The sequence below is a fragment of the Watersipora subatra genome, chromosome 3 (genome assembly GCF_963576615.1).
Source record: "Watersipora subatra chromosome 3, tzWatSuba1.1, whole genome shotgun sequence".
NCBI classification, from domain to species: domain Eukaryota; kingdom Metazoa; phylum Bryozoa; class Gymnolaemata; order Cheilostomatida; family Watersiporidae; genus Watersipora; species Watersipora subatra.
The window spans coordinates 54,198,826-54,214,692 of NC_088710.1; the positions used below are offsets into that span (position 1 = coordinate 54,198,826).

General features: G+C 36.5%; 1 protein-coding gene across 1 annotated transcript in view; it reads left to right on the forward strand.

Moving 5' to 3' along the window:
• LOC137391918 (RRP12-like protein) overlaps window positions 1–15,867 on the forward strand; it is a 28,614-nt gene that overhangs the window by 12,368 nt on the left and 379 nt on the right. The window contains exons 8-29 of the mRNA XM_068078475.1: window positions 1,078–1,205; window positions 1,762–1,860; window positions 3,019–3,110; window positions 3,354–3,465; window positions 4,725–4,931; window positions 5,126–5,259; window positions 5,338–5,578; window positions 5,679–5,790; window positions 5,900–6,048; window positions 6,526–6,690; window positions 8,337–8,495; window positions 9,272–9,464; window positions 9,778–9,887; window positions 10,252–10,363; window positions 10,914–11,049; window positions 11,412–11,591; window positions 12,390–12,559; window positions 12,881–13,006; window positions 13,470–13,534; window positions 13,618–13,684; window positions 14,631–14,719; window positions 14,895–14,977. Of these exons, the coding sequence (XP_067934576.1) occupies window positions 1,078–1,205; window positions 1,762–1,860; window positions 3,019–3,110; window positions 3,354–3,465; window positions 4,725–4,931; window positions 5,126–5,259; window positions 5,338–5,578; window positions 5,679–5,790; window positions 5,900–6,048; window positions 6,526–6,690; window positions 8,337–8,495; window positions 9,272–9,464; window positions 9,778–9,887; window positions 10,252–10,363; window positions 10,914–11,049; window positions 11,412–11,591; window positions 12,390–12,559; window positions 12,881–13,006; window positions 13,470–13,534; window positions 13,618–13,684; window positions 14,631–14,719; window positions 14,895–14,977 (2,929 nt within the window). The remainder of the gene's footprint in view (window positions 1–1,077; window positions 1,206–1,761; window positions 1,861–3,018; window positions 3,111–3,353; window positions 3,466–4,724; window positions 4,932–5,125; window positions 5,260–5,337; window positions 5,579–5,678; window positions 5,791–5,899; window positions 6,049–6,525; window positions 6,691–8,336; window positions 8,496–9,271; window positions 9,465–9,777; window positions 9,888–10,251; window positions 10,364–10,913; window positions 11,050–11,411; window positions 11,592–12,389; window positions 12,560–12,880; window positions 13,007–13,469; window positions 13,535–13,617; window positions 13,685–14,630; window positions 14,720–14,894; window positions 14,978–15,867) is intronic.

Genomic DNA, 15,867 nt, shown 5'->3' on the forward strand with positions numbered 1-15,867 from the left:
TAGAGTGAAGAAGTTGTGTATTAACAATAAAATCTAAAAAAGGATAAAATATTAAAAACAAGAGTTTCCATAGTTATGTTAATTTTAAGATTATATAGTCAGATAGGCTAGTTCCATATCTTTATCATGGCTTCTACCTACACATCTCCTGTCTCCCATGCTACACCTCAACTCGCCTGGCTTTCACCTAAAGGCAAAGGCAATGTTACTATAAATATCTTCTTTTTATCGATTTTTGCTTTAATAAATAGTTTCTTACATGTAATATTTCACATGTAATGTAATACTTCACATGTTATGTAGTATTTCACATGTTATGTAGTATTTCACATGTTATGTAGTATTTCACATGTTATGTAGTATTTCACATGTTATGTAGTATTTCACATGTGATGTAGTATTTCACATGTTATGTAGTATTTCACATGTTATGTAGTATTTCACATTTAGTTTATTTGCGTAGTTTTACATAATGCATCAACTTCAATGTTGTATCTATCATTAAGTTTTTGACCTGAGGAACAAATTACATGAAACACAATGTATTCTTGTAAGAACATTTTTTACAGCATTGATCATTTTTATATACAGCAAACGTCGAAACGTATTAATTTAATATGTTGGTTTTACTGTATTTTCTTATTAATAATGATACATGTAAAGTTAACACATTGATGTGAGCCTATTAGAAAAACACTGATTACGTTTTGGTATGTGATTTTTATAAGGGTCACATCCACTTTAAACTGTGTTGTGTATAACTAATTTTGTCTGCTCGCCTTTTTACCCTAGATTGTAATCTCTGTTCAGACGACAAGTTCCTGAGTTGCTACTGTTTCCTGTGTGTGACTAAACTAACTCTTCACCACGTTACCAGCTTTATACATGTATTTGCATATTTATATGTGCAAATATTACATTGATGGTAAATGTAGTCTGCTATTAAAGTCATTTTTGCTCCGACTTGAAAACTCTGTCAAGACTCCCTGGCTATTCCTCATTCTTGCAATTCTGCTATGTTTGGCTAATTCAAATTTCTTGCTGCTATCTTGACAGGTTTTCCGGTTTGTTTTACAGACGCTGCGCAATGTAGTGACATCATTCACACTCTGCAGCTGATCAAGAATGTCATTGGCTACTTGCCCCGCTCCAGTCTCAAGTCATCCTGTGAGATGGTTCTCAGGCTCATGTCTCTCAATAATTTGGTAACTCGTACTATTTAAAGTCCACTTGTCTGCTTTTGCACTTTTTAGTCATAACTCTTTAGACGATGTATTATTTGAATGTGTGTATTATTTATTTATTAGATTCTGTTAATGCAAGTAAAAACATTTTAGAATTGCAATTTTTTTGGACAAGATTTAGTTGAATGTCAGTTTACCATGGTGCCCCAAATAAACACGTTGCATGCATAGTGTGATAGGGAAACAGTTATCCAGATATTGCGCTATCTCATAAGTTTTTTGGTATTTATAGAAATATGACTTTAGGTTAAATCCAAAATATCATTTCATAGAATAACGATAATATTGATAATAAGAATAACAATGTGTTTCTCCTGCTTACTATCCTCAGAGATCACATAAACGCATATCAAGTAAGTTGTCCAGGAGTGAGAACAATTTCATTTTTTATCTTATTCGAATAATACAAACAGCATTTTACTCAAACTGGTTCATGAAAGCAATCTAACTCATTTGCATGATTCATGGAATTATCTCATCATCTTGCAACCTTTTTGAAGAGTGTTTTTGTGCGCAGGTTCTAAAAGGTGTCTGCTTGGAAGTTCTTAACTCCCTGTTCTACAGTCAGCCTCCGACAGATAGACTCAGCCCTGACCTCAATGCTAAGATCATAACTGTAAGGCTAACTACCTCCTCTGCTTGCAATTGTTAAAATGAATACAACTAGCATCGCCTTAGAACTAGCATAGCCTTAGAACTATTCATCTACTCAACAAAACAGACAGGAACCTATTCGTCCCTGTAACCAGCCTTAAAACTATCTTCCTTCATGTTTTTTATTAATTTCTTTGACTGCAATGGGTGAAATTTATAAACAATAGATTTCGGCATCCAATCACAGGGCGTTGTCAATTTCAATGTCATTTGTCATCCTAACAACAAACGACCCGATCTCATGGGCTGTAGGGCCAAAAGTCTGACATCACTGCTACTACTGATAATCAATAATATGATAACCTAATATATAATAATATGTGGATTAATCAGTAAACATGATCAAACATTTAATTTATGATATGATATTGCATTTTAGTATTACTTCATTTACTTGATACAAAAATCAACACCGCTTTTCATTATTTCAAGTATATTATCCTTTCTGTCACTTTTTATTTCACAACACCAAAGGAATGAAAAGTAATTAAATCAGAAAATCATATTGGGATCACTTGCCACCGGTAATAAGCTCAAAACATGACTGTTTTCTGTTTAACAATAGGCGGTCCAAACGTCATTTATGCCGAAGTCTATTGTTTATAAATTTCACTACTGCAATCAATACCCATTGTCGCAGTGTAAACATAACTATGTCAAGGCCAAGGCTACCGGTGCTGGAGGATTGATAAATTCCATTAACTATTAACTTGCCAATGCTTGTAAAATGCATTGTTCATTCTTGTCTTCTATCGCTGTTTTCATAGTATAAGTGATGTGTAGTTTTTTGTTAGCCATAATAATAAATCAGTACATTTTTTAATTATTCATTTGTTCCATCTAGTCTTTTCAACTAAAATTAAAGTTCCCCGGCAAGTTATCAAAGTTGTATGTACTAAATCTGCATCTAGTTGTAGCATATCAGCAGCAGGAAAGTTATAATTCTGGTAGGTGATTTATAAACAGAAATAAAAACTCATGAACCGTTTTAAAAACTGCTTTGAGGTTTCTATCCTGTTTTATATTAATCTTTTGCTCAGCTACAGGCTGCAAAGATATGAGACTGATTTCTACTTTCATTAGCTGATAGTTCTGACTCTGTCCTCACTTCTGTCCACAGGCTATGTATGACTTTCTTCCTCATGTAAACGACATACAAATGATGCCAGCCTGGTTACTAGTCATTGAGAATGCCCTCATCAACCTGTGCAGGTGAAATATCACTCATCTTATTCTTGATGTTTTATTGTTTATTATGTTATTTTCATTCAAGATTATAGTTCGGGTTACTCCTAATCTTTTTGCAAGCCGTTCGCTTTGCAGCTAACTCTACAAGGTACTCTCAATGATTTGTCAATTTTATTAGTTATTACTGGGAACTGCCAGTAGCTATAATTTCTTGAGAGTATAATGGATGAAGTGCAAGAGCTGACAACTGTGTCACATTTGTTGTAGAAATGATGCATTTTTATGCCTTTCACATTTGCCACGACTTGTCAGCTGCTGTCTAAAGTGTTTTCTGTCAGAGAGGGTCGAGAGCAGGACAGCAGCCGCTGTTACACTCAAGGTCAGCTCGCTTTGTATGATCAATTATGGCATGAGTGTCAGTCAATACTAGAAAGTTCATATGGATCAATATGCATGCTCTCTAAAATAGTCCTCACGGATAGCTGAAGCTGACTCTCTATACATTCTAAGCAACATAATTATTACATGTTATACCGCTGTAAGTTAGTAAACCAAAACCTCAATCATGGAGATTATCTCAGCCTATGTAGTCTGGTTCAATGTTAGCTTCAGCTTCAATGTCTACTTTAAGGGTAAACTTCAAAATCTGATAAGTTATATTTCTGTGAAAACGATTACTCTTTTGAGCCATGATTAAATAGCTTCATATTAAATCTGCATACAACTTTGAAGCAACCAAAACAGTAATATATGAAAATAGTCATTTCTAGTTTAGCCTACTAATCAAAGACCACCTATTATGGTTTTTGAACTTCACAAATCTAACAAGTCACAATGCTAGCCTTAATTTCAAGACTTGCTTCAGATGTTAGACAAAAGTAAGGAGCTCAAACACTTCCGCAATGAGCCGAAAATAACTGATGATCCTGTTTGGGTTGCCAACTCATGCACTCTTCTCTTTGTCTTTAGTGGGTCAACCGTTGTACTTGGATGTGTTCATCGTGGTTCACCAAATACAGACTGGTTTGTGTAGTATTGCGGTGTATTGATTTATTTGTATCTTGTATTAGAATAAAAAACAAAACAATTTCTACACTTCGACCACAAAATCTGAGGAAATAGCTTGGGTATGAGTTGCTATAGACACAACAATACATTCCCACTCTTCTAGCTTGCTCTGTTAATATTGCATTCATGAGAATTTCAGTGTACCCAATACACCACCTGCTTTTAATGCATAGTACATGGTGTAAAATAATGCAAAAAATGCTTGAACAGGTTGTATCCTAGTCTTAGAATGAGTTAAAATTATTTGCATTTTTGTATTGAAAAAATGTTGTTTGGTGTTAAAACATCAGTTTTTGATCAGTTCTCTTGAAGAGGTTCTGGTCGTGAACTGAGGTCAGACTGCTTTATGTACAGTTTGGCTATTGTCACATGCACATCCTGTTTCTGGTCTTCGTTTTCATCTCTTGCATTAAGTGACAGCCTTATGCATCTCTCATTCCCTACCTTACTACAGTGATTTTTCATTATTTCATATACATGTATATCAAATTTCATTTAATCTGCATCTTAACACTCTTTCAGTGTACTAAATCTTATTGTCTCTGCTCAGCTTTAACTCTTTATCTCCAGTCCTTGCTCGTACGGTGTGTCGGGTCTATAGAGGAGGAGCAACTCCACAAACATAGTGCCACTGCCGATGGCCCTCTCATGCAGATCATACAGTACTTGGAAGCCACGCTCGGCTATCAGTATCATGCAAGCTGGAGTCTTGCTCTTCAAGTTATCACTTCATTATTTGAAGTGCTTGGAATGCCCTGTCGTGACAGACTCTCCCAGGTAACTTATAATTATATTCTCTTCGTTAAGTTAAGGCTTGATGGACTACATATCTTTCGTCTAAACTAGACTGTTTGATTTAAATTATCTTATTGTTTTAAAATGGTTTGTGGTTTACGTGTCATAGTGTTGATCGCATTGCCGATAATCTGTTAGGTTGGCAAATTGAATCCGTGTCATGATGCGATTTGTAGATATTGCCAGCGCTATCTGATTTAAGAGACAATACAGATTTTGCATACAAAGCAGAACTGGACAGAGCCATCGGTGCTGCCGTGAAGTATCTTCATCCCAATACCGTCCTCTCGGTTATTCCCCTGGAATTCAGGTATTCCTTAGTTCCTCTGTTCCCTGACTCTGTTTTACCGATTTGCGTTATTGACTTTCGTCGATTCTTCTTTTACAGTGTGGCGGGAGAGGACATCAGAAGGTCATGGCTTATGCCTATCCTAAGTAAATACATATCTCACACAGAACTAGACTTTTTTCGACGATACTTTTTACCGCTTGCTAGCAAATGTCGCGATGTTGCTGCCAAACACAAGGCTGCCAACAATGCGATTCAACAAAAGGTATATGAAGTACTATTGGGACAGATATGGGATTTGTTGCCAGCGTTCTGCACCAAACCTACAGACCTGCTCGAAGTAAGTCATGCGCAATGAGATTTAGTTCTTGATGTTTTAAAATTTATCTGTTCAATGGATGAGTGTACTAATTGCAGTTGTCTTTTCGGGTTGTTTTTAGTCATTTAAAAATGTAGCCAGGACAATTGGACAAGTAATATCTGACAATCCTGCGCTCAGACGAAGCTGCCTTGCTGGACTCAGAAAACTTATTTATTCAGCTAAAGATAATGGTAACTATAACCCTTTTTAGCTCAAATAAGTTTCAGCTTGTGAGTTTCGAAATTATAGCCATTTATTCGCTTCTTCATATTGGTTATAAAGCTATTATGGATATTTTAGAGGAATACACGACAGAGATGAAAAAATACGCAAAGAATTTCCTTCCCATATTGTTCAACATTTACACGGAGGATGTGGAGGGAGAGAGTGCAGAGCACCAGGTGGTGCTTGACACTGTTAGGGACTACCTGGAGGTGGCGGAGCAACAGGTGTGCCACATAACAGATTTCATGGCATTTGCCTTTTTCATTCCAATCATGACTTATGTTGATTGGTCAATATGGTAACTGCTAATAAGTGTCACAGTGTCAAATTTTGATTTTCCAAATTGTTTTTTGTCATAAATAAATTCACGGCTATTACCATCGGTTAAAAATATGTCATGCAAATTCGTTGTTCATGCGTGACCTCAACGGATGAGAAACATCACTGGAAATATATGTTTTATAAGAGAAGCTGAGGAGATTTGTTTATAAACTTCACCGATAAAATTGAATTGAGCATTTGTATTTCCATCTATTGACACGTGTTTGTATACACGAGTGGTCTGGTCTACTGTCTAGTTTATTACAGGTGTTGGCTTCTAATCAATCTGACAGCTGGGCACTTTTTGGGACAGTTCATTTCAGTAATTACTGTGGTTGTATAAAATGAAAGCTATTGTTATATTTGTCATTTTGTTTTAGCTGGTCAACTCATTCTTCGACAAGTGTGTTAGCAAATTGAGCTCTGACTCCGAGGTGAGTCGCTCCAGAAAGTATGCCATCATGGATTTGGCTATCAGCATGACCCCATATGTAGATGTGGAAAGGATTTCTCAGGTCTGCACATTCGTTGCACCTCTTTTAGAGGTAAGTAGCACTATCGTTAGAGGTAAGTACCACTATCGTTAAAGGTAAGTAGCACTATCGTTAGAGGTAAGTACCACTATCGTTAGAGGTAAGTACCACTATCGTTAGAGGTAAGTACCGCTATCGTTAGAGGTAAGTACCGCTATCGTTAGAGGTAAGTACCACTATCGTTAGAGGTAAGTACCACTATCGTTAGAGGTAAGTACCACTATCGTTAAATGTAAGTACCACTATCGTTAGAGGTAAGTACCACTATCGTTAGAGGTAAGTACCACTATCGTTAGAGGTAAGTACCACTATCGTTAGAGGTAAGTACCACTATCGTTAGAGGTAAGTACCACTATCGTTAGAGGTAAGTACCACTATCGTTAGAGGTAAGTACCACTATCGTTAGAGGTAAGTACCACTATCGTTAGAGGTAAGTACCACTATCGTTAGAGGTAAGTACCACTATCGTTAGAGCTAAGTAGCTCTATTGTTAAAGGTCAGTCGGTTGGGCACCTTATGAAAATTGTCCACTTCACTCTGTGTTCATGCCCATCATTGAGATATGACCTTCAATTTGAGTAATTGATGATCAGATAAATTTAAAAAATTCACAAATGTGTTAGTTAATTTTGAAGTAAACCATACTAAATGCATTTACTGCCATTGCTCACATATTGACAGTACTGAATTGCAAGCGTGCGTATTGTAATAAATCACTATTAACTGGACATACGAATGACGACAGACAAACACTTGATTTTATATATATATATATATATAAGAACTTTAGCTAAATGATATACAGTTTAACAATTCCAACATAGAAGTTGAAAGCTTGTACTTCTGCTCAATTATTTATTTTTCATTATTTGTATACATGCAAATATTCAGCTACTTTCATACCTTAGAATAGAGTAGATGTCAAGGAAGCTTAATCAAACCAAGTGATAAGAACAAACTTTTATATCTGTCTTGCTTGGGTGAGAGCATCAGCTCTTATCTCAGTTTATATTATTAGATTAAATATTTTCGCTATTAAAAACACGTGAGCTTGACACATCTGAAATAAATTATCTCTTGGCGAAAAGTTTTTTTAAATAGTTTTCTTATGGTAAATGGGATTGTTTAATTGTTCATAATCATGTTAGAAGGATGTACTATGGTCCTCTAGTTTGTCTATTAATAACTGTATCTTTACTCCCTAGACAAACATAATCATGTTAGAAGGATGTACTATGGTCCTCTAGTTTTGTCTATTAATAACTGTATCTTCACTCCCTAGACAAACATAATCATGTTAGAAGGATGTACTATGGTCCTCTAGTTTTGTCTATTAATAACTGTATCTTCACTCCCTAGACAAACATAATCATGTTAGGATGTACTATGGTCCTCTAGTTTTGTCTATTAATAACTGTATCTTCACTCCCTAGACAAACATTACTTCATTGAACTTTCTGGCATTCGAATAGTTTTGGCAGTAAAAGTGAACATGTACTTCATCCTTCAGTAATGGATACATATACTTCACCCTTCACTTAGTTCAAAATTGCTGTAAAACTTTCAAAAGTATAAAATATTTACAGTATACTTTCATTGAGTGTGCGTGTCTGCTATGAGTCATCCTCAGATCTTGTACGTTCTATGACTGAATGTAGGGCAGTGACAAGACAATGCAAAAGAAGGGATACCGGTTCCTTGATAATATCTGCTCAATGAAAACTACTACCTGTTCAGAGTTCGTTGTGGAGCACATGGACCAACTACAGGGCATGCTCACTTCCAACCTCTCAACAGCTAACCCTTCCTCTAAAGCTGTAGGTGGTCTCTACATATTTCCCTCTTTGTCTTATACATGTATTACTCTAGCATCTTGTCATCGCTGTGTAAAAAGAACTTGAGACTTGACTTCCTCTATCTGAAGGTTCGATGAGCCAGTCTCAGGGTGTAAGTCTATACACACCCAACTATTTACAGGTCCATAGAGAATAAATTATTGGCCAATTTGTCCACAAAAGGTTTTTAGGTTCAATCACTATCGCAATAGTAAGCTATTGTGATAGTGATTGATTTATAGAAATTGTTTTAATAATTTAAAGTTTTTATTTATCTCTTGTCAATGGTTCAAATAAGCTCACATGTGTAATAGAATGCGAGACTTGTCAGATGCCCGACTGTATAACAGTCAATGCTAAGGTACCAAGGAATTATTGTTAAAATGACATGAGAGTAGTACCTGTTACACTTTGTAAACTGTCCTCCCAAGTCACCAAGTTTGCGTGTGTTGTGCATGTTATCATGTTTTGACCGATGGAAAGGTAGCGAGAGTCTTGTGCAGCCGTTAAAATACTAAATAACATATAAGTGGTTCATTATTAGAATGAAGTTAAAATTGAAAGGAACCCTTTTGGGTAGATTGTATGAGTCCCCGATCAGGTAAATAATTGTGAGTTGAGGCAGCTGATCAGAGTCACTCTGAACACAATGGTGTGAAGTCGTGTGTATCAGTAAGATACAACTTTTTACTTGTTTTGTAGCTTCATTTCACTGCATTTTACATTAGCAGTGAAGACCAATGTCTCCTTACTTGTAGCCACGTCTGAGGTGTCTCATCAACATATTCAAAATGTTAGAGAAAGAGAATAAGGACTTTCTTGTGGCTGTACTCCCTGAGGCTATGCTGTGCACACGGGAGGTGGCAGAGGCTGCCCGAAAGGCTTCCTATGACTTGCTGGTGGCCATGTGTGAGGCTAACATAAGTTGGAATCCCGAGATGGAACTGAGTGGTATGTCAGTTTCAATGCTTTTTTCGCTATTTCTTTTAAATTGGATTTCATTTTTGATTGGTGTAGCAGCTGGATGTACCTTTACATATACATGTAATTGTTTCTCAGTGTAAGGTGATTTCTTATTTTCCATTGCTCTAGTTGTTGTATTTGCTAGAGTTTAAGTTCAAAGTACTGAAAGTACAAAATCTTAGTTTTCTGGTAAAGTTACCATTTTTTTTCTATTGGTCATGTGTCGACTGCGCTGAACACTAGAAGAAATAGACACACCTCTTATTAGTGATTGATTTACTACAGTGATGGTGTGTTGTAGAGGTGGTAATGGACTTCATGAATGCCATGGTGGCAGGCCTTGCAGGTTCCCCACAGATGATGCACTGCACTATTCTTGCCATCACTAGAATTATATTCGAGTATAAAGATGTGAGTTGTAATTGTCTCCTCGTTGCTTAGTGTAGTAATAGCAGTTAAAGTTGATATAGCATGGCTTGTGTTGACAGGCTATTATTTATTCATGTGATATCCAAATAAATAACATAAAATAAATGGCTATTTTTTTTACAAATATCAACTTTGTAAAATCGTATTGTTGTGTCAGAAATATTTTTTGATAAAATTTGTTTGAATGTTGTATCCAAAGTCTGTTTGCAACTGTTGACCAACAGCCAACTCCAACTTCACACCCATTTGTCCCTTGCATAACTTTATAGTTTCACTTTACAGTGGTCTACTTGTTGACAGCTGTTAACATTTAAGTTTTTCCTGGCAATGGTTTACTTGTTGACAGGTGTTAACATCTGACAATCTGGTCATAATAATGAATCACTGCTGCGCATTGCTCAAGTCTAAATCTAAGGAAGTTGTCACTCCTGCTTTGTCCCTGCTCAAAGTCATAGTCGGTAAGTGTTTACATCTATAGGAATTATGCTCCCCGTTAAGACATTCAGGAACCTGTCTGTATGTCTGTCCGTATGTAATTGAAATAAATATGGCTCAGTAATGCTTTTTTATTGTTAGGGAAAATATTAATCTTCAGGTGTTGTTTTTGTAAGTAAATGAATGAGAGTTACTTGCTATGTTTCCTTGAGATCTGTTGATTTGAAGTTTTTTAATAGAGAGATTGGTTGAGATTTACCATGTACGTAACAATTCCAAACTTTCACCCAGAATCAATTGTCGCAAAATGGAACAGCCGAACCCGCAGTTATTTTTTCTCATGAATAAAACCTCAGGCCTTGCAAGGTCGAAAGTGCACTGCATTTGTATATGTATTCTATGATATTACAGAAAAATTGCTTGATTGAAATAACATTTATTGTCCAGCATGTGTAAAGGGTTATCAAGCTAGTAGATCTTAACTTGCAGTGTCTTCATTCTATTTCCATTGCCCAAGTTTCTTAAACAAGGGTTTCCTAAGCATAAGCACATGCTAGAGGTTTTTCATTGCAGGCTGCTTCGATGTAACAGTCCTTTCACGGCATCTCCAGTCTATATGTCAGTCTATATCATACATGAAGGAGGCCAATCGGCTTCACCTTAGGTTTAAAGTCAAGGAGATTTTAGACCGCCTTGTCAGAAAATTCGGGTAGGTTGTAGCTTTTTTTGTGCTAGCTTCTGGTTGGTATGTCCAGCTGAGGTCATTCTGTAAGCTCAAGTTGTAATTTTCACTAAATATTACGAGTTGTATTATTTCTGCTGATGCGGACACTGTATGCGTAGCACATTGTTGCAAAGATATCATCAATCGCAAGCGTTTTTTCTGATTTTATTTTAAAAACTTGTAAAAAAAGGACAGCTTTGGACAAACAAGGCTAGTCTAGAGTGGTCTCATATCTTTGGTGGTTCCGCGTTAACTGTTAGTCATCAGCAAACTAAACTGATGAATCCGAAACAAATGTGGCGCAGTTTTTGAGCACACTAGGTAAACATTACTATGTTATCATACAGGTTTGAATTAGTGATTAAGTTGCTGCCAGAGTCATATCACAAGCAGCTTGCTAATATAAAGAAGACGCAGGATAGGAAGAAGAGGGCTGCTGCTGACAAGCACTCAAAGAAAACTGAGAGATCAGCAGATGGGGAGGACGAGTCGCTTCTCAAGTCTGTCAAAAAGTCTCAGCCAGAAAGGTGCTGCATCCTGTTTCAATTCTACTTGTTCTTATTTAGATTATGTGGTATGAAAGCTGTATTATCTGTTAACTGGCAGCGGCTTGTGGGTTGGCCAATCTGGTACATCTGAATATAGTACATAAACACGTTCTATGTCTGTTGCAGCACTTTGCTGTTTTAGATGTCAAATGGTGGGCTCGAGCAAAACTGGTTAAAGTGAGATCATATTTATCCAAAATTCGGTATTTATTTTTCTCACAAAAAAACTGGTTATACAAAAAGACAATTTTTGGTTTTATAAATGTATTTTAAAATATTTTACATCATGCTGATCATTGTTAAACCAAAGGTGTGTCCACATGAAGAGTGGCTGTTTGGGGTTTTTTCAGTTTATTTTGGCAGCCTTTGCCGATTTTATAAAAGCAATGGTTGCGAATGTATTAGAAAGCATCTGTTGTCAATCACTCTGTACTGCCTATTTGTGCATATCAATAGCTAGTTACATATCATGAGGTAACTTACTCGCTATGTTGTCTAGTTATTGGTGTGTTTATTTGCTCATTTGTTTGCTTGTATTTCTATTGTGTCATTATTATGTAAACTACTGAACAAACTTCCTGGCCATAATTTCACTCAAACATTGTGTCAATGTCTTGGAATTGTCTTGTAAAACTGTTGACGATTTAGAATACAACCGATAACACACATTTATTGCCTATCATATATTCAATAAATGTGACAGAAATACTTGAAAAAAACAGAAAGGGCGGCTCCCAAAAAGCTTTGTGAGAACAGACTTTGGCTCCGTTATTACAGTGTCGATGAGCTGCTGCAGGATTCCGATTCTGAAATAGAATCGGCTCCAGATGAAGCTAAGAAATCCAGGAAGAAGCAGAGAGCTGCAGCGAGTCTTCCTGCCTGGCTCAAAGATGATGGAGATGACATCACCGACTTTTTGGATTCGAATGCTGCCAAGAATATTGTTGGTGAGCCTGCAGCTAGTCAGTTTAAAGTTATATACCAATATATATATATATATATATATATATATATATATATATATATATATATACACATGTATATATATACATGCCACCCACCCATGCATATATACCCCAATGCATGGGTGGGGTTACATTTTGTAGAAGGCTGAATTAGCTCACATGTAGGTGTTATGTTAGTCATTTATTCCAGCTATAACAGTTATTATCTAACACTTATGATTTGGTGGAGTAGTAGAGAGCGTGTATTGTTAGACAGTCATCATCAGCGCGTGTAACAATGTGCACATCTATTTATGACTGCAGCGTCACGGCCCACCGTCCACAAGCCCAGCAACACAAAGAAGGCTGAAGAATTTAAGACAGTTGATGGTAGAATGGTTATAACAGAGCAGGAAGATGAGCAGCCAAAGAACCATCAGAAAGCTGATGGTAAGATATAGCACTTTTGGCCTCTGGTCCTGACACTATACCTCAGAAGCTCACTTTAATCTGATAGTCTGCCTAATAAACACTCGACTAAAACTTTTTATCATTTGTTCTTTTACCTTGGCAAAAATCCTTATTCTGTCAAAAGTTGGTAGTTTACCAGTCCACATTTTTTAGTTTAGTTTTAACTCGCTAGAGTGGCGCGTGCTTTTGCAGACTTTGTTACAATATATTGAAGATAAATATTATTATTAATTGCTATCACTTTTATTATTTTATATTTGTTGAAATGTATCTCATCAACTGGCGTATATGCCAAAGGCTACTTAAATTTGGTTACTTAGGTCTCCCAGTGGTGGTGATTCAATGTGTATGGTTAGTGACTGGTTGGTCTTTGTTTTAGTATAACTTTATTACTCTTTGCTTTAGTAGGCTTGATTTCATTCTACTGTGAGTCTGGTTTTAGGGCAAGCAGAGCTGGAGGACATCGATGATATCTTTGAACAGTTTGAGATGCAGGCTGGTAAAAAGGTAAGTTCTTTGTTATTAGTCATTGTAGTATTTTTTTGTACTCAGATGCTACCATAATGCATCAGGTGTTGCTGTTTTTGTAGAGTAAAAAGAGACGATTTGAGTCAATGAGTGAATCTGCTAGCCAAATATCAAGTTCTACCTACAAATGTAAGTATACATAGATTTGGTGCCATATGAACAATATTTGGTTGCGATTAAGTCTCTAGCTTTCTGGTCTATGGATGATTCCATAGTCTTGCAGCGTTTGCATTTTTGGCTGCTGAAAATGTGCCACATTACAAGTTCCGGTTCACTTCTGTTTTTCTTAAATACAAAACTTTACCTATTTTTGTAAAGTCTATGATTTTTGTTTGTGTCGCTAAAACTTTAATTACGGCTGAGGTCAGCGAAACTTGACCTTTTGGAATAATTATATTAGATGTTTTTGGCAGACTGTTTTCAAAGTTGGTGTGGAATTCATTTAAAAAAACTACCGTACTTTTCGGACTATAAACCACACCCCTATACAAGCCGCATCTGCTTTATTTTCCAAAAAATGATAATAAAACAATACATTGGCCGCACGTTTGTATAGGCCGCAGAACTCAGGACGGTGTTTTTTAACGTGGCAGCAACTTTGCTGTTTAAAACGGAACAGTGCCTAACGGCACTGTTTCGTATTAACCGACACTTTTTAACCTGGTGTCTAACGGAACAATACCGTTAAGCATTGTTTCGTATTTTCTTTCACCGCTCGAGACGCACTAACCGAAGATTCTGGTTAATGTGCCCTGGCGGTAAAAGAAAAGGCCACAGAATAGCCGCACTCTTATATAAGCCGCATAGCTCAAATCGTCAGAAAAAAGTAGCGGGGTAATAGTCCGAAAAGTACGGTACATTTTGATTCATCGATGACTGTAGGTAAATAAATGATTGGTTTGGTCTCACGAGGTACACAGGTGCTGCTTCCTGCACTTGGTTGATAAGCTCATGTTGTTTGTCTGGTTATGTTTACATTGCAGCTTATGTTTTGAATAAGAACATTTTGGCTCCTTACAGCTGTTAAGATGCATAAGCTGTTTTGTGAGCAGTCTCAGTTCAGTGTTATTTGCAGCTGGTGGCCGTGGTATCCATCGCTCCCTTAATAGTAAGAAGAAAAAGACTGAACCACAGGCTCACACTGGAGCTGAATTCTCCTCCAAGGTCATTATATTAATTTACATAGCCTATGCTCTTATACTGACAGATCTGTATTACATCATATTGTTTATTATCTACGTAATTGTAGGTGGGCCCACAAACGCTTAGTTGTGACAATGAGCTTCATCATTGCATAAAATTTGACTTGTTTGTCACTTTATATTTATTTTCAAAATAGAAAGGTGCTGGTGATGTAAAGAAGAAAAACAAGTTGGATCCATATGCATACGTGCCTCTCAACGCCAGCAACCTGAACAGGAGGTAAGCTTAATTCTTCCGCTACCAAATTATTTTTTTACCGGGATTAATATCCGATAAAACCTAATATTTGACAATGGTGCAAAAAGACAAGTTGTCATAATTTTGGAACTACAAGGCCTGTGAAAAGAATTTAATGCTAAAGATTTAAAGAAAAATATTTTGATACCAAATTAATCAGCATAACGTTATACATCAGCTGATGCCATACAAAGACTGCAAATGTGTTGCAGAATAAGCACCGACACGTTTTTATCCTCTTCTGCTACTAGCATGAATAACGAGCTGAGCATGTTTCGAGTCAGATGAGCTATCTGACTCGAAACTACTACCATAGCTTACGGCATCATTATTGCTGCTAAAAACAAAATAATCACTGTAAGTAGCATCATTGCTCAATAGATGATCATTAGTTCATTGCTCTACAATTTTTAAAACCTCTCCGTAGCTGTACTACGTCTGACACAGCAAAGAAGATACTGAGATAGAAAATGAAGTTTTTACAAAACTTTATCTTTCTCAGCTCAGCGCGGGCTGTGAACTTGTTTTCTATTGGTTCAATGCAGGCAGGGGATTGTTTCCTTTCATTTAAATACAGACATGATTAGGCTGTCTATTTAACTACTCATCAGAAATGTTTTGTATGGAGCATAATAAGGCTGCACCCCATGGCTCTTGGCCATACGCAAACCTTGCTGAGCACAGCTCACGGTACACAATGAGTTAAAATATATGATTAAAGGTTGACTTGCAACAAAATTCACATTACAGTTATTTGGTATCAAAAGATTCACATGTCCTACTCTGCTGTGTTGTTGTATGTAAACAACAACAAGTGTATGTTTACTCCTTCTGCACTAACAGTAAATAAACCTTTTATCTAACACTTAACC